This window comes from Humulus lupulus, chromosome 2 (assembly GCF_963169125.1).
Source record: "Humulus lupulus chromosome 2, drHumLupu1.1, whole genome shotgun sequence".
NCBI classification, from domain to species: domain Eukaryota; kingdom Viridiplantae; phylum Streptophyta; class Magnoliopsida; order Rosales; family Cannabaceae; genus Humulus; species Humulus lupulus.
This window is the reverse complement of record NC_084794.1, coordinates 24,362,023-24,385,331: the sequence shown is the minus strand read 5'-3', so window position 1 is coordinate 24,385,331 and position 23,309 is coordinate 24,362,023. Positions and strand designations below refer to the sequence as shown.

General features: G+C 38.4%; 1 protein-coding gene across 2 annotated transcripts; it reads right to left on the bottom strand.

Annotated features, from left to right (window-relative positions):
* Nucleotides 1-1,563: 1,563 nt before the first annotated feature.
* On the bottom strand, nucleotides 1,564-5,231 carry LOC133817511 (endoglucanase 11-like). 2 transcript variants are annotated; one of them, XM_062250054.1, is made up of 6 exons: nucleotides 5,093-5,231; nucleotides 4,580-4,858; nucleotides 4,216-4,428; nucleotides 3,922-4,122; nucleotides 3,560-3,814; nucleotides 1,564-2,457 (listed from the first exon to the last, which is right to left on the bottom strand). In XM_062250054.1, exons 2-6 carry the CDS (start codon nucleotides 4,841-4,843, stop codon nucleotides 1,786-1,788), a joined length of 1,605 nt encoding a protein of 534 aa, XP_062106038.1. In that variant the 5' UTR covers nucleotides 4,844-4,858; nucleotides 5,093-5,231; the 3' UTR covers nucleotides 1,564-1,785. The 2 variants fall into 2 exon arrangements, with proteins under 2 accessions (XP_062106038.1, XP_062106037.1); XM_062250053.1 differs by lacking the exon at nucleotides 5,093-5,231 and having other exon boundaries at nucleotides 4,580-5,047.
* Between the last annotated feature and the right edge of the window lie 18,078 nt (nucleotides 5,232-23,309).

Below are 23,309 nucleotides of genomic sequence, written 5' to 3'. Positions count from 1 at the left end.
ACCAGTATCGGGCCATATCGGGCGGTATCGGGCAAATTTTTATTTATGTTTTTGATCACTTAAAACACTAATATCGGGCACGTATCGGGTACCATTGTGTACCATCGTACTATTAGGTCCGCGGTAACTTAATAACAGCAATCGGGCATATATCGGACTACTATCGATTCATTATCGTACTTAAAAGGGTGTATAGATTCAAAATAATAATCGGGTAGCCATCGGACCTGAATGACCATCGGGTAACAAAACCTATCGGGTAACCATCAGGTTGCCATCAGACCTTCATCCCTAACCTTGAAACTCAACAACTATCGTGCCCGAATCGGGCCTATATCGGACACTATCGGGCATTTAGAAAAAAACTCAGGGAACAAAAAAAAAGCGCAGATTTTCACAGAACACGATTTTCACCCAAAAAACTGCAAAAAATACTAACAAACTACAGATCCAACATCTAAACAGCATTCTAAACCATAAAAACAACCAACAACAACAAGAATCAAAGAAAATCACTTACCTATTTAATATCTTCACTATGAGCAAAAATAACACAAAGCTTAGTGTTTCTCCTCAAACAATCCACAATGTCCGAATGTGTATCTTTCTTGCAAGATTTTAGTATGGAAATCTTATGTGTAAAACTTATGGTGAAGAGAGAGTGAGAGAGAATGTATGGTGAAGAAAGGTAGAGAGGAAGAGGGAGAATAGAGAGGAAATGTGTTATGAGAGGGGTATTTTTGGTATTAAAAAAAGATGAGCATTGGTTTCATATGGTGGTTAATTTTGGTTCAAATTTTAATTATTAAGCTAATATCAGCATAATTAATCAAATTTCCCCGTATAAATGTGATAGAAGGAGTTGCCTTATGGTGAACTCATTAAATTGGGATTGCGTTCTATACATTTTCCAAACATTATGTATGAAAGACAATCCGTGGACTGGTCCTTAACATGTTCCTGACCCCGAAGCCCTAACAATTGACTCATAGGTTAACAGCTGGCAAGTCTAGAGTCGAATAAGTAGTTTTGAGGCCAAGGAAATGCTTAGAGCCTTCGAGTTGTACAAAAAAAAGTTTTAAAGAAAAATTTGTGCATTGCTTAGAAAATGGCCACAGAGATAGGCTTGGGGCCAACCTCAATTCATCATACAACTTCAGAATGCTCACAATAAGTTGGGGTCCTATTTCTTAAATTTAACTATTAGACTTGGGAGAAATATTTGCATTATTTTGTAAAAGAAAACAAACAAAAATCAAAGTGCCTAAAATAGAAACTAGTATAATTGTTGCTCAAAGTGCTACTCAAAAAGATATTATTTTCATACTATGAAGATTTACCAAGCAGACATATGACGAAAGAGCTAGTTGATCAAATTGCTCACAACTCGAATAATTTACACTTTATTTACTTTAGAGACGAATTAGACAGGTTGGACAATATATGGAACATACATCACATCTTTATTTACTTTACAAAGCAACGGACTCTGCTTTGATGTACAGATATAAATTAATTAAGAAATAATGCATCAAATTTGGAATAATCTTAAGAACATAATCATAAAAAAATTATTCTCCATTACATTTGCAGCCTGGTATGATTAGACGTACGGATAAGTATACTTCATGACAAATTTTGCTTCTTTTTTTTAGTATAGTATTATAAACACTTTACGAAAAACAAATAAAGATACAAAGAGGAGAACCTTAGTTCACCCACAATTACAAAAAGAACCCCCAAAAAAATGACTATAAGATATAAAATCCAAGGGCAAAACTATTCTTAATAAGAAGCAATCAAATCCAAACTTTGATGACTGCCCAAATTTTGGTCCTCTAATTGTGATAACTTAGCAAAAACTCCTACTAACGGTGCCGTGTTGTAAGTACATGCCTCAGTTTGCATATAATTTTGCCTTTGGTCCCCAAAATTGTCCTGACAATCGGGTCCCCCGACTAAGGCCCCGACCAGCACATTCGGGTTGGGCTCGTCTCGTCCGTACCAATAGTCATACCCTTGGGTGCACCCGATGAACCCTTTGCTCTCCCTAAACGACACGATCGAAGCCCCTCTATGGTGAACCCTTTGGGGAAAGTTTGGGCCAAAGCCCACCAGGTAGCTCATATTCATTGGGTTTGAGCCCAAAATGTAGTCCACTTGTGATTTAGCAAAGCTGAAGATTTCATCGTGGTCCACCATTCCAGCGTGGCAGCTGAGCTTTAGGCCTGAGCTCTTGAGAAGGTCGGAGTAGATTGTGAGGAGAAACGACGCCGTTGAGACGTACTGCATGTTGTTCCATTGGCGGATATAGAGTAAGCCACCTGGGGTTCGTTCCACGTTGTTGGTCGCATTGTTCTTGTTTAGGCTTGAGCAAATGTAGTACTCGGCTTTTGATCGATACTGCTCTAGAATTGTTCGACCGTGATGATCTATGTGTTTTTCTTCCATTAATATCTGCAAAAAAAAAAAAAAAAAAAAGAGAGAAAACTTAGTTTATTTATTTCTCAGACATGTGAAACTTTTAATTTGAAACATTTATTACTAAAACACCAAACAAAATCTATACATATAATTCACTCCAATTGTATAACCATGATCTTCATTAGATAAATGTATAAATAATTTGGATTAGTCTTTTTTGATAATAGACTATTGAATAGTGTTACGATCATCTTATAGTGTTTAATTTATAATACATCATGTGACATCATAAAATGTTTCATAACAATAATCCAAGCTATTAGTAATTAATATAAAATTGCATAAAAATAATTGTAGAATCAGAATGCAAGAGGATGACTTCTTCTTATATGTATATATTTAATAGAATTCTACGAATATGGTGTTATATATATAAATTGTATACATTTTTAATTAAATTTTCATGAATAACTCCTATGGATAGCATCCATTCATTGGACTTTATGAAAATATAACATCGGGCTCCACTAAAATGGGTGAGACAATAATCATCGATCATTATTGAACCATCTACTTGTACAAACTCAGCCATTGCTGGAGCTATTAGAGATATTCGATATGACCATTTATACAGGATCAATTATGCCCTAGCCTATATATTATATTTACAATTCTACTGCTGTCCCTATGTTATTATATATTTGGAAAAAAACGTGACACCTCTCGTTTTTTTCTCCAAACTGGAGTACATCCAAAATATTACTTCTACCTCTTAAACAGCACAAAGTAGAACTTCCTCACTTTCTGGTCAAATGGTAAGTCTGTGCAAAGATGTACCTTATTAAGTGGGGCGCACTCAACGTATAAACTTTATTCCTAAAGTTGTCTGATTATTTCTTGTTTGAATATAGGAAAAAAGCAAAATCTCATGAAGATTTTTATAGAGACCAAAACTAAGAAGACACCTATCGAGAATAGCGAGTGAGTGAACCAAAAAATCAATAAATGAATAAAAGTTAAATCGTAGGTCCCCTATATGGCTATATGCAACTCCTTCCTTGTCCAAAAGGGTATTTGACTATTTGTTATGAATTCAAATTTTTATTAACTTTAAAAAAAAAAAAATTAAAAATACCTTAGTGGCGAGTAATTGAAGGCCAGCATATTTAACATCCCAGCTGAACTCAGATATGGCCCAACCGGTACCACCAAAGCAATTAGCCTTGTCAATAACATAATTCAAGTACACTCGATTGTCGGTGGCCTTGTATAGCCACAGAGCTGCCCATAGCAACTCATCCATATATCCACTCACCGACGCATAGTAGCTCTTCACTACTCCCACACTCCCATCATATTTTCCCCTGTACTTGTCTCCAAATTCAAACAACTGCCCACAAAAATTCCCAAATTGAATATTCAGCTTTATTTTGAACCAACCCATTTAATATCCCATTAAGATAAAATGGTCCAGCATAATTGAACTGGTAAAAATACCTGTTGGGCATGTTGTAGAAGTAGGTGAGAGTAATGTGGGTTTGTGGACTTGAAAACTATGGAAGCTGCAGCCATGGCTGCCGCCGTTTCTCCGGCGAGATCCGACCCGGGATTATTCTCGTCGATCTTGTAAGCTTGCCGAGATGTCGTCATGTCCTCCGGGCGTTGCCAACAGTAGTGATCAGTGTCCCCGTCCCCTACCTAAAATAATAATTATATTGTCACGAATACAATACAAATTTGATTATTATAGCATAATGAAGTGAATTTTAATGCATATGTGTACGTATATACCTCTGCCCACAACACGTTTGGGCTAGTGTGAGCTTTGATGAAGTAATCAGTACCCCACTTGATGGCTTCCATGGCGTGCCGGAGCTCGCCACCGGCGGCGATCTCTTGCCGGAATTCGAGGACACTCCAAGAGAGCATCGTGACCGTAAAAGCCATCGGAAGACCGAACTTTACGTGGTCTCCGGCATCATAATATCCTCCTACCAAATCTACCTAAACAGAAAATCAAAAAGTGCCCACATTGTTAATTCTAAATATAATTGTGCACACAAATAGTTTTGGTACAAATTTGATTTAATGCGCATAAAAACAGAGGGTTTTTGGACAAATGGTCAGAAAGAAGAGCTGAGATTAGGCCACGTACTCCTTGTTCTAGACCGTCGGTGAGGCCCGAATGGTCTCGCCAAGTGACCCTTTGGTTGTAGGGTAAGCGACCGGACCTTTGTGACTCGAAGTAGAGGAGGCTTTTTGTGAGGGCATCGCCATAGTTGAAAGCTTCCACTTTGGCCAAAATGAAGATTTGAAAAAGAAATAGAAGAAGACTACATTGTGAGAAAATGGGATTTGAAATCTTTGAAACTTTGGTAGAATTGTGAAGGTGGTTGTTCTTCTCCTCCTCCTTCACCATGTCTATTATTCCCTCCTAAAGAATGAAAGGAAGGGGAAAAAAGAGAATGGGAAAGGAAAAGTGAAAAAAACTCTTGTTTGAGTTTGAAAAAAGGAAAAAAAAATGAAAACTTTGTCTATAGTAGTATTGATGACTCCATCTCCATGGGACTCTTTTATGCATGTGATGTGAGATTCACATGCCAATGTGTTTGTATGTGCTTTTTGGTTATAAATAAAAACAATAAATATTTATAGGGTATTTTCTTACCAAGCCTAGCGTGATTGTAGCAATGTTTAGTGTCTATGTTGTACAAAAAATAGAAAACGGCGTGGAGTGTGGTGACTGGAGTGGTCAGCAGTGGAGTGGTGTTACTTTTATGAGTTGCTGAGATTTGGCATCGACAAATGGATCGATCGTCCCTTTGTCTCCTCCTTAATTTCTTCTTTGTTGCACTTTTTTCAATACCAATTGGTTTAACTCCTACCCTGATTTAAGGCATTTGTTATTAAACAAACAAAAAAAATAAAGAATAGCATATTCTTGAAAATACAAATGCTCCCATTTTGATCCTTCAATTTTTATTTTTTTACGGAGAGTTGTATTGAAGAAAAAATTAATGTGATCTTTTCTTTGGTTTTATCATTACTTTATAGTAAAATTTTGTTCAATGATTAGAAATGATCATGATAAAGAAAAAGGTTAGAGCGTTTATTTGCAAATAGAAAATCATTTCGTTTAAACGAAAATTAGGAAGGGAAAACAAAGTAAACCACTAAATGAATATTTATTAATTCAAAAAGTTTTCTGTTTTAAATACAAATACTTGCATTATTTTTTTTTACTAAGATTTATAAATGAATTGCTAAAAATGATAAATTTATATGTTATTTAATATTATTTTTCATCAATTATTAATTTGTATTTTCATTGTGTCCTAAACCATATGAAAACTACTTATATAGTATCTTATTAATTGAGGAAAATGAACCAAACAGGGACTGGTTTTTTTTAAGGGAGGGGATTCGAAATTGTGACCTCTCACAAAGAGAATAGGTGTAATATCATTCCACTATATTTATGGCTACAAATTTTGTTAATATTTAGTTAAAATTAGTAATTTATTTTCATTTCAAATATATATATATATAACCAAGGGTGTAGATTAATCGCTTGATGGAATGTAATTTAGTCTCATTTGATATAGCTAAGAAGTTTCTTCAGCTAATAAAATTTAAGAACGTTGATGATGGGTGACAAATATTAGTTGTCTTCATAAATGCTTAACTAAATAATTTTTTGTATATGTGTCTTTGATAATAATTTTAGCTCCATTCATTTTGATGTATCAATTAATTATTCAACCAGATTGAGGTTTCACAGAACTTAATTATTAATAGTTATGGTAGCTAAAACCGTTATCAGCTTTTATTATTTTTTATTTTTTTATGGGCAAGCCTCGTTTTGTGAAAATATAAGAAAATGGTTTTAGTTTTGACTAAAATAGTAAAGATTGCATATCTAAGGTGTTTGACCCCAGTCCTGTCTACATTGCTTCAATAGTCTCTTCTGAAAAAGACAAATCATAAGATTGAGCTAATTCATAACGTACATTGGTTACTTGTAATATATTAATAAATATAAATACTTAATACTTATTCTATATGGTTATATATTTGTATATCCTAGAAGAATCTAATTTGGTTTAGTTCATTATTAATTATATATATTATATGCGTATCTTATAAATTCTAAACGACATATTTAAATTAATGAAATCCCTGGACTAATGAAATCTCTACTTATGTTTTGAACAAATATTAATTATGAATTGAATATGACCCACCAAATTGAATAAAACCATTTATATATACATATATATATATACCTAACACTCCAAGATTGGTGGGGGTAGTCATGAATAGAGTATTTATAATATCATGTCGTAATCATGAAATTAGTACAAATTAAAGACAAATTATGTCAAAGTGATTAAACAGATTTCAAAAGTTAATTTGGACATTGCACACCTACACAAAAAAAGCATAATCCCACACAAATTTGGCAATCTATTGCTTAATTAATCTTAATTTAAAAAAATGATATTTGCAATTCAAGTACTTAATTTATTATATTTGCAACACTTAAGTACCCAAGTTATTTATTTAGCGGTGAAAATACATTTTGTTCATGTTTTGGTACAGTTTAGTACAACCGTCAATTTTTACCGTTAAATTTGATTGTAACACGTAAGTGAAAGTATCTAATAAATGGATATAGATATTTCCAGCAAAAGTGCCTAATTAAAAGGATATTTGTGGTGAAAGTATCTAATTTAAGAGATATTTGCAGTAAAAATACTAAAATTATAACTAAATTTCACGCCATGGTGGCAGATTTAATGGCAAAACATACATATACATTAAACTGCACCAAAACATAAACAAAAAATACTTTCACCGCCAAAAATACTTTCACCGATGAAAAATACTTAAGTGTTATAAATACAATAAATAATTTAAGAATAATGATATGTGCACCCAAAATATGTACCCTGCTGAGAAGTTATTTCTGACAAGAGCTCAACACTACAATAAACACGCTAATGAAACAACTAGTCGTCTTGTCATGGACTTTGATTGACTTAACACTACAATTCCTAAGATCTCAAGTAGACCAACAACCACCTCTTTAAAAACCCTTTACCTTCCTTTCAAAAAAAAAACTTTACCTACTTTAGTTTGCCATTTATAAATTGAACTCTTATTAGGACTTGGACCATTTAAGACTAACAACATTTACACAAGGATTTAGGAGCAGTTCCACTACTAATAAAATACCTTACCTTACTTAAAAAAAATAAGAAAGTGGTTGATGGATAATTAAACCAAGGATCTGACATGGATATTTTATTCTGACTGATATATGTAATAATAAACGTTGACCCAAGTATCATTTGCTTTTCACTTCACCACCACCACTTGCAATAAAAAAAAAATTCTTGAACACAAACTTTGATAGTGTCAATATAAAATACTTAGACAGGTTTACTATTTCGCAATGAAAAGAATTATAACTAACAAAAAGATTTACGTCCATTTGTTTTTCTTATTATTATAAAATAATTTTGTGAATGAATGATTCAACAACTTTTATATATATTACTATTGAATAAGAAAGTGAGATATATCTCCCATTAAAAAAATAAATAGGAAAAATGAAGTAGCAAGAATAATAACATGCAAAATCTATATTTATTTTTGGATACGTAACAGGCAACATTTTATTGTGTGAATCATAATAATAAAAAAAGGGAATCATATAATAAAATAAAAGATGTAAACATTTAATGCGCAGTCCATTACAAAATTAAAAAAAAAACAAAAATGTAGAATTTTATAATAATAATAGAGCTAGGTAGGGATGAAGTGAAGTGAATCGTATTTGGATTTCCAATGAAAAGTAGCACATTATTTAGAAGTTGTCGGTGCAAAGATATATAGTTCCATATTCCATGTGTAGCAAAATATAAGCCGTACAAGTACCCCAGCCAACTCAACTCCTCATCTCCTCTATTTGCGGTGTATCTAAGCCAACCACCGTCTACCGGAGGCACCGACGCCAACGGTGGACCCCGCCCTTCCCTACTCTAACCTCTTCCTCGCCGACACCATACCCCCTACCCTACTCTAACCTCTTCCTTTCTTTACTTCTTCATTTTCCTCTTTTTCTTTTTCTAATAATATTAATTTTTTTTATTTCCCTCCAAAATTACACCCCATGTTATATATTTTTCTTTTTAATAAGTAAAACAGCTTTATGTTAAATCATTTGACACATTGCGAATAGCACATACGTTTTATCACATTTTCATCTAAAACTCTTTTGTTGGAATCTAAATTTCATCGATTATATTCTAATAAAGACCTAAAACTTTTTAAATGTCTATCTAAAAATGAATAAATAAATAAGATATTTGCTGCAAAAGAAACTAATATTGTTTGGAGATTATAATAGTCATAGATTTAAAAAAAATTAGCGTAGAAAGTACCAAAATTAGTAAAATAATAATTTGTTAGGAATTAATTGGATTAACTCATGTTAATTCGTAATTGGTCCAACTCATAAATATTATTAAAAAAATAAATAAAATTTAATTTAAAAAAATAATAAAAATAATTTAAAATTTTTAAAAAAATATATGATAGCAACTGCAACGCATTTTTGACAACATCGATGCATTTTTTTTTTCTATTTTCGGCACCTGGATAGATATAATCACAAAAAAACATTATATGACGGTGTACATTGTATCTATCTAGAACATCCTACAATTTTTTAAGAAATTCTGAATAAATTATAGTACCGAAAACATAGTTCAAACAGCTTGTTGCAAGCGTGCTTAATTTTTTGTATACACGTGTAAAAGTCAACTGTTTGAACCTTGTTTTCGGCACTGTAAATTATTCATAAATTCTTAAAAATTTGCAGGGTGTCTTAAATGATTACAATGTACATTATCATATAAAAAAAATTATCGAGGTGTAGAAAACACAAACTGGCTACATTGGTGTTGTAAAAAAAATAGATGCATTGTAGTCACTCCCTAATAAATATTTAATTAATCTCTCTCTCCTTCATCTCTCCCGATCTTCATCTTCAATTTTTTTTCCCTTTAATTGTAACTATGGACCAAGCATCATAGACCCAACTCATCAACCATTCCACACCAACCCATAAACATTAACCATTCAGCAAACAAACAAACACAGACCGAAGATAGATATACCCACCCTCACAACCCCCTGATTATAAGAAATATGGTTGCAACCCCCTAATTATAAGAAATATGGTCGCAACCCCCAAATCTGAAGAACAATACCAAGTTGACGAATAGAGGACGACGAGGACCGACCTAGGTTGATGCGAACAGAGGACAACGCCGATGGTGGAGGACAATGAAGACTGTCACTACAAGAAAAAGACTCTACAAGGACGACTTTTGTCGTCGCTATAGGTCTACTGCGACATGTCGTCGCCAAAACAACGTCGTTGTAGGTCCGTATGTGTAGCAACCTTACAACGACGACAAAACGCAATCGTCGCAATAGGGTTTTACTACAGTGACGACATGTCGGTCGCAGTAGGAAATCCATTGTTTTTGTTGGACTGGGATATTGCGACGACATGTCGTCGCTGTAGGTGGTTGCAAAATTTGAAAACTTGAATTTCAAAAACTCCTACAACGACCACATGTCATCGATGTAGGTTTATCGACCGCCAACATCTACAGCGACGATATGTCATCACTATAGGGTGTGTGGATTTATATGCCTTCAGCAACAACATGTCGTCACTATAGGTGTATAATTTTTTTTTAAAAAATAATTCATTATATTAATTAAATTTTATTTAATAAAATATTAAATAAATAAATAAATTTTAAATTAGTATAGCCTCCAAATTATAAAAAACAAAATATAAGTAGTATAGTCTCCAAAATAAAATAAAAACAACACAAAATATTAATAAGTTATATTGACTCGTTTTTTCGTTAATTCGTCTAACACTCAAAGAATAATATTGAGAAGATTTTTTAGAGCTAAATAAAGTATAAGAAATGTGTCTAGTGCCCAGAAATAATGGATAAAGAGAGTTTTATAGTGGTTCAGCCTCAAAAATATGACCTACATCCACTTAGTCACTGTCATTGATCTTGCAAGCCATGTATTACATTTGTATTTAGCTTTTTGCTATTTGGCTCCATTAAAGATGGAGAGAGCTCTCTCGGTGAAAAGATGCCGCCTCCTATTTCCTCTCCCCTCTCATCTTATTTATATTGAAGAGTTAGGGTTACATTTGAGAGTGGGCTTAAGTTATTGGGCTTGGCCCAAGAATTATATAAAGTTACAATTGACTAGGCTCTAGGCATGATTTGGGTTGATGGGTAGTGATACTCCAAAAATGGGTATAACAATTGCCCCCCAAGTCAGTCTCCATGTTTGCATAAGGCTAACTTATTGCATGAACTCTATTCGGGTTTCTCTTCACGAGGACCAGACGTTTAGGCCTTGGGCGTATCATTACTTGACTTCTTTAATCTTTAAATAGTGATTTTGGTGCGTATAGCCACACAAGTTGTCTTGTAAGCCATTCGAGATGCTTCAGACCTGAGCATGGAAAATAGTGACAGTAAAAAGATCTGAGCTTCTTAAAGACCTTAGCCAATTCTTATGCTTGAATATCCAAGTGACTCAAGGAGACAAATTCGTCTTGCGTGGTTCCTAGGACCTCCTAGAACCAAACAAGATGAATGCTCCAGGTTTCGAGGTCTTCCAAGGTCGAGTTGTCCGAGGTCCTTCAATGTCGAGGAACTTGTGCCCAAGCCTAAGCAACTTGGGGTTTCTCGAAAGCTTAGTGACACTAGGATTACTCTAAGGTGCCCCATATAGGCTCCTTTTTTTTTGTTCCCTAGGTCACGAGGTCCTCCAAAGTTTGGGAAACTTGGGACTAGTGACATTAGGTTTACTCTAAGGTGCCCCATATAGGCTCCTCTTTTTTCAGTTCCCCAGGTCACAAGGTCCTCCAAGCAAGGTCTTCTAGGCAAAAGTCCTCTAAGCCCGAGGACAAGGTTTTCCTCCAAGCCTGAGGTTGTCCTCCAAGGTCAAGGTTGTCGTCCAGGCCCGAGGTCGCCCTCCAAGGCCGAGGAAAAGGTTGTAGTTCAGGCCTGAGGTTGTCCTCCAAGGTCGAGTTTGTCCTCCAGGCCCTAGGTCGTCCTCCAGGCTTGAGGAGGTTGTCCTCCAAGGCCGAGGACAAGGTTTTCCTCCAAGGCCATGGACAAGGATGTCCTCCAAGCCTGAGGTCTTCCCCCAAGGCCGAGGTTGTCCTCCAGGCCTGAGGTCATCCTCCAAGGCCGAGGACAAGGTTGTCCTTCAGACCTGAGTTTTTTCTCCAGGCCTGAGGTTGTCCTCCAAGGCCGAGGTTGTCCTTTAGGCCTGAGTTCGTCATCCAGGCCTGAGGAGGTCTTCCTGCAAGCCTGAGGTTGTCCTCCAAGGCCGAGGTTTTCCTCCAAGCCTGAGGTCGACCTCCAAGGCCAAGGACAAGGTTGTCCTCCAGGCCTGAGGTCTTCCTCTAAGGTCAAGGACAAGGTTGTCCTCCAGGCCTGAGGAGGTTGTCCTCCAAGCCTGAGGTTGTCCTCCAAGGTCGAGGTTGTTCTCCAGGCCTGAGGTCGTCCTCCAAGATCGAGGACAAGGTTGTCCTACAAGCATGAGGTTGTCCTACAAGCATGAGGTTGTCCTCCAAGGCCGAGGTTGTCCACCAGGCCAAAGGCCGACCTCCAAGGTCGAGGACAAGGTTGTCCTCCAAGCCTGAGGTCTTCCTCCAAGGCCGAGGTTGTCCTCCAGGTCAGAGGTTTTCCTCCAAGCCTGAGGTTGTCCTCCATGCCTGAGGTCGACCTCCAAGTCCATGGACAGAGTTGTCCTCCATGCCCGAGGTCATCCTCTAAGGCCGAGGAAAAAGTTGTCCTCCAAGCCTGAGGTGTTCTTCCTCTAGGCCAGAGGTTTTCCTCCAAGGCCGAGGTTGTCCTCCAGGCCTGAGGTCGTCCTCCAGGCCTGAGGTTGTCCTTAAGGTCGAGGTTCTCCTCGAGGCCTGAGGTTGTCCTCTAGGCCTGAGGTCGTCCCTTATGTAGAGTTCTAGAATATTTACTTAAGCTAGCTAGATAGTAGTAGTAGTAGTTAGTATTTAGTATTATGTTAGTTGTCGTGGATTTTGGTTCAAGTCGGGACTTAGTTGGAAACTCATAGCAACAATTATGGATTTTATAAGTGTTACTCCCAGATTTCGAGCATGAGGAATTATGATCCTGAAATCTAGGCTCATTAGGTGTAAGCTCAAAATATGCACAATCCTCATATGATCCTCTGGTGGACCCAAAACGGGTATGTTTTAAATATATATACTGGTAAGCGCACGAATCGTATATGGAATATAATATTTGTGTAAGCACGAAATCGAACTCAAAGGAGTTGTCTAAAATCGAAAAGAAAACTATTTTAAACCAAAATTAATGAATTATAACCTAGCTCTAAAGATTGAAGAGATTTTTTAATAATGAAAATAAAATAAAAGACAATAATATAAAATTAAAGACAATATATATTACTAAATTAATAATTGTAAACAATATGGTAAAATAAGATTATTAAGGATTAGAATCCACAAAATATAAGTTCAATAATATTTATAAGTACATTGATTCCCAAGTTTTAGTGATAGTTAAAATACATTAAACTATCATTTTCCAAATAGATTTATAATTTTAAGCACAAATTACTTCTAAAAAGATAAGATTTTTCTTCACTTTTCAAAATTATAATTTCAAAGCATTTAGTGTAAATCAATCTAATGAAATAACCAATAAATCAATGAACATTATTTATAAGGCAAAACATAATATATTTTTTCTAAGCATGGATGTGTACAATTTAATGACACATCTTACACAAAGAATATTATGTTTTTGCACTAATGAAGAACAAAGTGTACATATGTGCTAACAATCCAAAATACATGATATTTAAGATGAAAGAAGATATTTGAAGAAGAAAATTCCATAAACTTTGTTGCAAAAAATGGGAAATCAATATACAAAATAAACACTATCTAGTTACATATTGTTTCATCATCACCTTAATTATCTTAAAAAGATTAGAAACACATAACTATAATAGCAAATACAAACTAAAAATTACAAACATAAATTGGAAAATTTGGAGGATGAACCCCCAAATTTTTCCTCTAAAAATACATAGAAAATAACCAAAAAGAAGAAGAAGATGAAGAGAATAGAGAGGTTTTGAAATGTGTAGAATTTTTGGTATGGTAACCTCCTCCTCCAAAATGGACCTAAACTCCCTTATTTATAGCCAAAAAATGGGCATTAAAATAATCAATTTAAATTAATTTAATTAATTATAAAATGGCAAATAGATTTTTGAACATAGGGGACAAGAGTACATTGTGGCATTTTTATGGGCTCAAGAAAAATGGCATGGAGGCTTTTGGTAGTTGGCTGGCTGCTGTGTTGGTAGGCCCAGTCGTGGGCTTGCTTGGTGGAGTTGGGCTGTGAGTTGCTGAAAGCTTGCCAGGAGGGAATGAGGCTTGGTGTACGGCTGAAGGCAACTTTGGTGGCAGCAATTGGCTGATGGAGGGGCACGGCTGGGGATTGAATGGAGAGGGGTCAGGCGTGATGGGGTGATGGCTGTTGTTGGGCGTGGAGAGAAGTGGCATGCTGCTGGCCTGGTGGGCTTGTGGAGCTGAGCAGTTGTTGGGCTTGGGCCCGTGGTGGCTGGTCTTTGGAAAATGCTGAATTTTCTTTCTTTCTTTCTTGAAAATGCCACATTTTACCTTTCTTTTTTCAGCTTTAAATCTTTTCTAACGCCAATCAAACAACATACTCCCTACAAAATAAATATAAAATAAATCATAATAAAATATTTTCCACTATAAAATAAATCAATTTAATTTTTTGAAAATATCAATTATAACTTAATTTATATTTAACATTTAATTTCAATAAAACAACATTTTTTTTACTTCAAACTAAACAACAATAATTCAAATAATTAACTACAACATTTTACAACAAAATAACTATAAAAACACACAAAAATCTATAAAATCCAAATAAACCCAATAAATTCAAAATTACTTAAAAACTTAATAAATCACTTAAAAACTCAAGAATTAAGCAACAATTAGCACATAAAAAGTGGTAAAATAACTCTATTTTGTAGAGTTATCATCCTCCAGTCAAACAATTTCGCTGTAAATAACGATCTCGTGAGCTCATGCAGTATGTAGCCTCGAAGATGCTTCGAGCTTATGAGGTAAGCTCGCAACAGCAAAGGGTTACAACACTTGTATATATTTCCTGATGTGTCTCTTGCCCTCAAACAAGATAATCCAAGCTCAAGAGGCATAAGCCCGAATATGATGACTCCATCAATGACTTGTTGGGAGCAAAGGCAAAGCAAGAATGACAAGCTCGTGATCGACAAATAATCTTGAAGGCATAATAAGCCCAATATCTAAGATAGTCAGTTACGTGTGAATGTATTTATTGTTGTAAAATCCCTATGTTTAAGGGATATGATGTAATTAGTTATCCAATCCCATATTCTATGGGATATTACCAAGCACATAGAAAATAATGCATTAAGTGGCATTATATCATTTGATTCACAGAATATCTTCCCGAAATATGTGGGAATAAATTCTGAATCCTTCTCTATAAATAGAGAAGGAAACTCCCTTTGTAAAGGACCAAAATCTTGAGATCTTGAGAGAAAACTCTGGGCAACTATTCTCTCAAAGTTTTCAGAAGACTTTCAAACACTTATAACGCAGACTCATGGACTAGGCAGATTTAACTGCTGAACCACGTAAAAAGATCATGTTTTCATCTTCTTATTTCATTTCCTCTGATATATTCTTGTTTAATTGCTCTCCTGTTTTCAACTCCACTGCCAACCCGACTGCACCAGCACACACGGGGATGGGGAATAACCGAGCCCCCTCGGTGGCTTGGACCCCAAATCTTGGTGCAGCGTAGAATGTCCTAGAACCTAACCAAACGAATTCGGGACCTTCAAGGCCCAACAATGGGAGGCAGCCACAGTCTCCCATAAGGCACCCGCCATCACCAATAAGGCATCCTTCACCAATTCAAGATGCTTCGTGACCTGCCCCTCAAAATAGGGATTGGCAGGCTGGACGGGGACATAGAAATGGAAAGGCTACCCGAGATCACAGGGCTCCTCAACCTACTAGAAGCCAAATGTCGCGGTCACGAGCTGCTGGGGCAAGGAGACCAGCAAGGGATCCACCTCATAATCACCGAGCGACGAACTACGTAAGTGAAAGCTCTGATTACGCTAGGTCTGTGAGCATTTATGACACAGAGGCAAGGAATGTCAGGAATCGAGGAAAGCACCCTGACCTACGGGAGCACTTAAACTGTAATCAGAGGTGCGATAATCTGAACGGTCGCAAGCAGCCGATATACAATCCTACACCGAGATGGGGAAACTGGAGTCGTAATCAACGATAACCAGCTCCCTCTAGTTCAGGCTAGGCCTCCTGTAGATCCAGTCCAAGAGAGGATTGAGCAGTTGGAGAGAACATTCAGGCTCTTATAGAACGAATGTAGCTAGGAACGGGATGAAGAGTTTGATGAGGAACTCGAGCCCTTTACCCCACATATCTCTAACACCCCGTTTCCTCAAGGATTTAGAATTCCTCATGTCCCGCCATTCGATGGAAATTCATATCCATACAGCCACTTGAGCACATTCAACATAATTATGCAAGCCAGTAATGTGGGCTACAACCTCAAGTGTATTCTGTTCCCAGCCATTCTCGCGGGACCAGCAAAAAACTGGTTTGAAAAATACAAGAGACATTCAATTGCATCCTGAGATCAATTGTCGAGAGATTTTAAGAAACAATTCAAAGCCATGGTCAGCATTAGATCCGAGGCTTCAGCCCTGACCAATGTCCGGCAACAACCAAATGAGTCACTAAAAGGTTACCTCACAAGGTTTAACTAAGAAGTCGCTCGAGCTCGAGATGTCAACGATAGTGGCCATTTAATGGTCGTTCGAGCCGGAGTCATGCCTGGGAGTCCTCCCTGGGAAGACTTGCAAGGAAAGCATGTAAGGTCCTTAACCGAGTTCAATCGAAGAGCTCAGAGGTTTGTTAATGTAGAAGAGGCAAGGTCAGCATTGAATAGGACCTCTCAGCCCATAACTACAACAACGAACGCTAACTCTGCCTCGACCTCAGCAAATCCTACAACTTCAAAACCCCCCGAGGACAACCCTTCCAAGAGAAAGAAAAATGAAGGAAATAACCCTGAGGCAGATGGGGGAAAGAAGAAGAAAGGGGAAAGATACTTCTCCGTATACAAGGTGCATACCGAGCTCAATGAGTCTCGGGAGAATATCTACCTGGCTAATGAAAACCAGGTCTCTTTCAGATGACCTAATCCCATGAGGAACCAAAAGGTGAAAAGAGATTCTAGCAAATATTGTAGATTCCACAGAGATATCGGACATACCACCGATGAGTGTAGAAAACTAAAGGATGAGATCGAAGGATTGATCTCGAGGGGGTATTTCAGTCAGTATGTAAGAAATTGAAACCCCAATCAGGCTTCCACCAGCCAGAGGGCAGCATCTGCACCACCTGCCAAGAACAATAACTCCCGAGCTCGAGAAGATGAAAAACCCCCTCCGATTGATGGAGAAGATGTTATAACCATCTCGGGGGGATCCCATATCGCAGGATCGGGCAAGAATGCCCAGAAAAGATATGTGAATGAGTTAAAGACTGGTGACAGATCTCCCTACGAACCCGAACCCAGAGCTCCGAAACAACAAAGGGTTGAAACTCAACTCATAACTTTCACTGAAGACGACGCGTCTCATGTACAGTTCCCCCATAATGACCCTCTGGTCATCACCCTTCAGCTCGCGAACAAGAGGGTACACTGAGTCCTAATTGACAACGGGAGCTTGGTGAATATCCTCTATAAGGCTACTTTAGAAAATATGGGAGTTGCGCTTCGCGACCTAAAAGCCTGTGCAACTACATTGTGTGAATTTTCAGGAGAAAAGATTTCCTACATGGGATCCATCAAACTCCCTGTGACCTTTGGAGACTACCCAGTCTCTATAACCAGGATGATGGAGTTCGTGGTGGTGGACCTTCCATCAGCCTATAACGTACTGCTTAGGAGACCCGCCCTAGAAGGGTTGGGGGTAGTTTCATCCGTTAGGCATCTGGCCATCAAGTTCCCGACTTCTAGTGGCATCGAGACTCTAAAAGGGGACCAGCTTGCGGGGAGGGAATGCTATAACATTTCCGTTAGAGGGAAAAAGCAAACAAGTGCACATGCACTTGTCATAATTTGGAATGAGGATAGGATGATCTTCGAAATCAACGAGGAAATCGACCCTAGAGTAGAAGAAAGAGCTAACCTCGAGCCATTGGAGGAGCTCGAAGAGGTCAAGCTTGAAGAAGTCGATCCCCCAAAGACCATGAAGGTGGGGAAAAATCTTTCTGAAAAAGCAAATAGCAATTAATTTGCTTCTTAAAGAAAAACTAGGATGTTTTCGCATGGTCACATTCGGACATGGTAGGGATAAGTTCAAATGTAACAAGCCATGCACTTAATATTGACAAGAGCTTCCCCCCGAAGCAGCAGAAACGTAGACTCATGGATGATGATAGAAAGGTAGCCTTCAAGGAAGAGGTCAACAGATTAAGGGCCAATCGGTTCATACGAGATGCCTTCTATCCTGATTGGATCGCTATTGGTCCCAAAACCCAACGAAACGTGGCAAACTTGCATCGATTACTCCGACCTCAACAAGGCATGCCCAAATGATTATTTTCCCCTACCTCGGATCGATCAGCTCGTAGATGCCACAGCCGGGCATGGTCTTATGTCATTTATGGATGCTTATTCTAGATATAACCAGATCGCCATGCATGCACCAGACCAAGAGCATACAAGCTTTGTAACCGATAAAGGGTTGTACTGTTACAATGTTATGCCATTCGAACTTTAAAATGCTGGAGCAACGTACCAAAGGCTGGTGAACAGAAGGTTCTCCGAGCAGATAGGTAATAACATGGAAGTTTATGTTGATGATATGTTAGTCAAATCTAAACATAACGATAACCATGTAGACGACCTCAAAGAATGCTTTGTCGTGTTATGGAAGTACAACATGAAACTCAACCCCCAAAAATGCTCTTTTGGAGTGTCATCGGGGAAGTTTCTGGGCTTCATCATAAACATGTGAGGAATAGAGGTTAATCCTGAAAAAATCCAGGCGTTAATCGATATGCCCCTCACCTCGAAAGCATAAAGATGTTCAGAGTTTAACTAGACGGATGGCGGCATTAAGTAGGTTTGTTTCTAAATCTACAGACCGCTGTCTTCCATTCTTTAACCTTTTGAGAGGAGGAAAAACATTCGAGTGGACGGAGGAATGCGAGCTCGCATTCCAATACCTAAAGAAACACCTTGCGGAACATCCGATCTTGTCAAAACCTATCACAGGAGAAGTCTTATACTTGTATCTTGCTACAACCGAGCACGCTATCAGTGATGTGCTCGTCTGAGAAGACAAGAAGGTATGAAAACCAGTGTACTATGTCAGCAAGAGGTTACTGGGGGCAGAGTCGAGATACCCGTTAATAGAAAAACTAGCTCTTAGCCTGATCCATTCATCCCGAAATCTCCGACCTTACTTCCAAGTACACCCCATCCATGTGCTGACTGACCAACCACTACGACAAGTCTTGTCCAAACCAGAGACCTCAGGCAGATTGTTAAAATGAGTTGTTGAGCTTGGATAGTTCGAGATCACTTATCATCTGAGAATGATCATAAAGGGGCGGGCCCTGGCAGACTTCATTGTGGAGTGTACAAGAGTGTCCGACGACGAAGTTATAACCCTAGCCCGCGAGCTGTGGAAACTTTATGTCGACGGATCTTCCAACGAAAATGGATCGGGGGTAGGAATCATATTGATCACCCCAACTGGAAATCGATTTCACTCTTCCTTGAGGTTCAGCTTCGAAGCCTCTAACAATAAGGCTGAGTACGAAGCTCTATTGGCAAGACTCCAAATAGCCAAGGAACTCAAGGCCAAAGCAATACATTGCTACAGCGACTCACAATTGGTGGTCAACCAAATCCTAGGAGAATATCAGGCTCATGGCATAAGGATGGCCGCGTATTTAGAAAAAGCTAAAGTGGCGCTCAAACATTTCAAGTTCTACACCATAGAGTAGGTTCCTCGAGAACAAAACTCAAATGCGGACGCATTAGCTAGACTCGTCACGTCCAACGAAGTCGATACGCTAAATGTAGTACCAATAGAGCACCTATTGACTCCCAGTATCAACGAGCCTGAAAAGGAAGATGTGTGCATGATTGACTTCGAACCGACCTGGATGACCCCAATAGTTGATTACCTCAAAACTGGCATTCTCCCAGCAGAGCAGAACAAGGCTCAGAGACTGAAATATCAGATTCCGAGATACACTATTGTGGAAGGAAGGTTATATCGGAGAGGATATTCTATGCCATTACTCCGATGTGTGACTCCACCCGAGGCAAAGAAAATCCTAGAAGAAATTCACGAAGGATTTTGTGGAGACCACACTGGGGGGCATAGCCTATCAAAGAAAATTATAAGACAAGGATATTTCTGGCCCACTGTCAAAGCAAATGCATTCGAGTATGCCAAGAAATATGATAAATTCCAACGTTTCGGTACAATTCTGCGAGCTCCACCATCCGAGCTAACAATGATGACATCCCCATGGCCATTTGCGGTGTGGGGAATCGACCTCGTAGGTTCTTTGCCAACCGGCAAAGGTGGAGTAAAGTATGTTGTGGTCGCGGTCGATTATTTTACAAAGTGGACCGAGGTCGAGCCTCTAGCAACGATTACCTCGAAAAAAGTCCTAGACTTTGTTGTAAAATACATCATTTGCTGATACGGAATGCCAAGAAAATAGTATCAAATAACGACACTCAATTCGACAGTGAGTTATTTACCCATTTTTGTGAGAAAAATAGAATTTCATCTGTTGCCCATCCTCAAGCGAACGGCCAGGTCGAATTAGTAAATAAAACTCTCAAGGGTTCTATGAAGAAGAGGTTAGAAGATGCTAAGGGAAACTGGCCCGAGGAGTTACCCCAAGTTTTATGGGCATATCAAACTACAGCTCGCACTTCACAGGACACACCCCTTTTTCCTTGGCGTATGGATGTGAAGCCATGTTACCGATCAAGATCGAAATACCCATGATTCATAACCATGCTTATGATCAAGCCTCGAACCAATCCTAGCTCGAAGTAAGTATGGACCTTTTTGAAGAAAGGAGAGATGAAGCTCAGCTTAGAAATGCAACATATCAGCAGCGAGCTACCCGATATTTTAATAAAAAGGTTCGGGAGAGGAAGTTTGGATTGGGAGACTTGGTGTTAAGGCGTGTGTTCCTAGCTACAAGGGACCCAGCTGCAGGCGTACTTGGACCTAATTGGGAAGGACCTTACCAGATCGAGTCAATTATTCGACCTGACGTCTATAAATTGGCGAGATTAAACAGAGAATTGGTACCACGAGCTTGGAATGGAGAGCATCTATGACCTTACTATCAATAATGTAGGAATGATGTCTCATTGTAACCAAGCATACTGCTTTTACAAAAAATTTATTAATAAAATATTCGATTCTCATCAAATCTCATTCTTGTTCTTATATGTTGTATTTTTTGCAAACTCTCTTAATTTAATAACCTATGGTCACACTCATAGGATATTTAGGGGGCATTAGTGATATACATACCATAAGTTTGAAAAAATAAATAATATTAAATAAAAGTGTCTGGATATAACCAGATGCGCGAGCTAAGATAATTTGGACGTAACCAGATTATTAAAAAATAAGTGTCTGGACATAACCAGATACGCGAGCTAATATGATTTGGACATAACTAGGTCAAAAGGATACAAGTGTATGGATCATAAACCAAACACGACCTAAATAGGTTTGGTACAAACCAGCTAAAACTAATCGACACGAGTAGGAAAAAGATAAACCTACTTCGAGCTAAGTCGATGCCAAGGTTGGAGTATTTTGCAACAAAAGTTTCGACCTCATAACCTCAAGGAACTATCCGAGGAAGAGGAAAAGTGACTAGAAAAAGCAAGATATAACTAAACTACCTAGCTTACATACCACTTAAGTACTTTCGAGTGTGTGGTAAAAGTAAGATCCGACCTTGACACTAAGCGAGATCGAACATGGATGCATCAAGCCAACTATGCATGAATGCATCGAAACTCGAGCTGAAATCTCACGGGTGTTTGTATGAATAAACAAACATAAAAGACAAGAATTTAATATAAATTGCTTAAAATATTTCATGAGAAATGTAGGGCAAAAATATTAAAGTAAAGCCAAAGCATAACAGTATAAAATATCAAGTGTAAGCTTGAGTAAAAAAAAAAAATAGCTCTTTTATGAGCTGTAAATTGTTTCGGCCTCAATAATGAAAATGAAAAAGTTTTAACTATTACATAAAATTTAAATGGGACGTAGCCCATGATCGAGTCCCTAGGAAGCAGGAGTATCCCCCTTGGTAGCACTTGACCCCTCCTTAGCCTTCTCAGCTTCCTCCTCGGCCTCCTCCGCCTCTAACTGAGCTTGCCACTTAGCCACAAGCTTGCCCTCCAGGGTACCCAAGAAGCTTGTATCAAGATCGACATTGTTGGCTCAGATCTTGTACATGGCCATATCCACCGTTCGATCTTTTCTCTGCTTGAACTCTTCGAGGAGGCGAGCTTTTTCACCCTCCATTATGTCGAAGGTGGCCTTTTTCTCCTCCTTGAGCTTGGTGTTTAGCTTCTCAAGCTCCTCAATCCTGGAGCACTTCTCTTCGAGCTCGGCGTTCAGCTTCTCAAGCTCTTCAACCCTGGAGCTCTTCTCTTTGAGTTTAGCCTCCAGCTTCGACTTTGCAGCTTTGAACTCGTCAGCGAGCTTAAGCTGGAGATCCTTCGAATCCTGAGCGTAGGACATGCTCGCATGAACCTCATTGTTCAGCTTGTAATTTAGCTGAGCAACTGTAGCGAGAGCCTAACACACAAACAAATCAAGTTAGAACATGTTTCGAGTAAAACTCAAATAAATAAAAAGTAAGAAAAATTACCGAGAAGATAAGCTCGGTACTCTTGTCATAGAGGACATTGGAGTCCCGAATATTGACTAGGAACTGCCATTGAGGAGTCCCAATATTATTGAAGCTTTGGCCCACTCGAGACAGGACATGCGAGCCAAGAGTGGCTCCATGAGTCCCGGCAAGGTTGTCGATGACATACTCATCGGCATGAGTCGAAATCGACAACAGGCGCTCCCGAGTTGGAGCTGGTGCAATCGGTTGGAGGGTTTGGGCAGTGGAAGGCAGGGAAGAAGCGACTTCCATGGAAACCCCAACCTGAGGATCCGAGGTCACAACCTGGCTCGGGCCTTGAGGGCCCGGAGGAGGAGTCACCTCGGTCCTTTTAGGGACTTTGGCAAGCCGACCAGTTTTTTGTGAGGCTCTCGGGCGCTTGCTTTGCTTTGCTCCCGAGCAACTGTTGAGCATAGTTTCGAGGTCAGAATCCATATTGCCTGCATGATTAAATTATATTAGTAAACTAGCTAAAAGTACTGAAATAAGCGTGAAGTAGACGGTTAATGGAAATAAATAAACAAGTGACAAGAAAACTAACTGGAACCCTCCCCCGAGCTCGTGCTTGGCGACCAGGAAATTCCCCTATCTTCAGAGGAGGTTGGGGGAGTCCCTTCCCTATACATGGACGTTAACCTCGAAAGGTCCATATAGTCGTTTGTTCTGTATT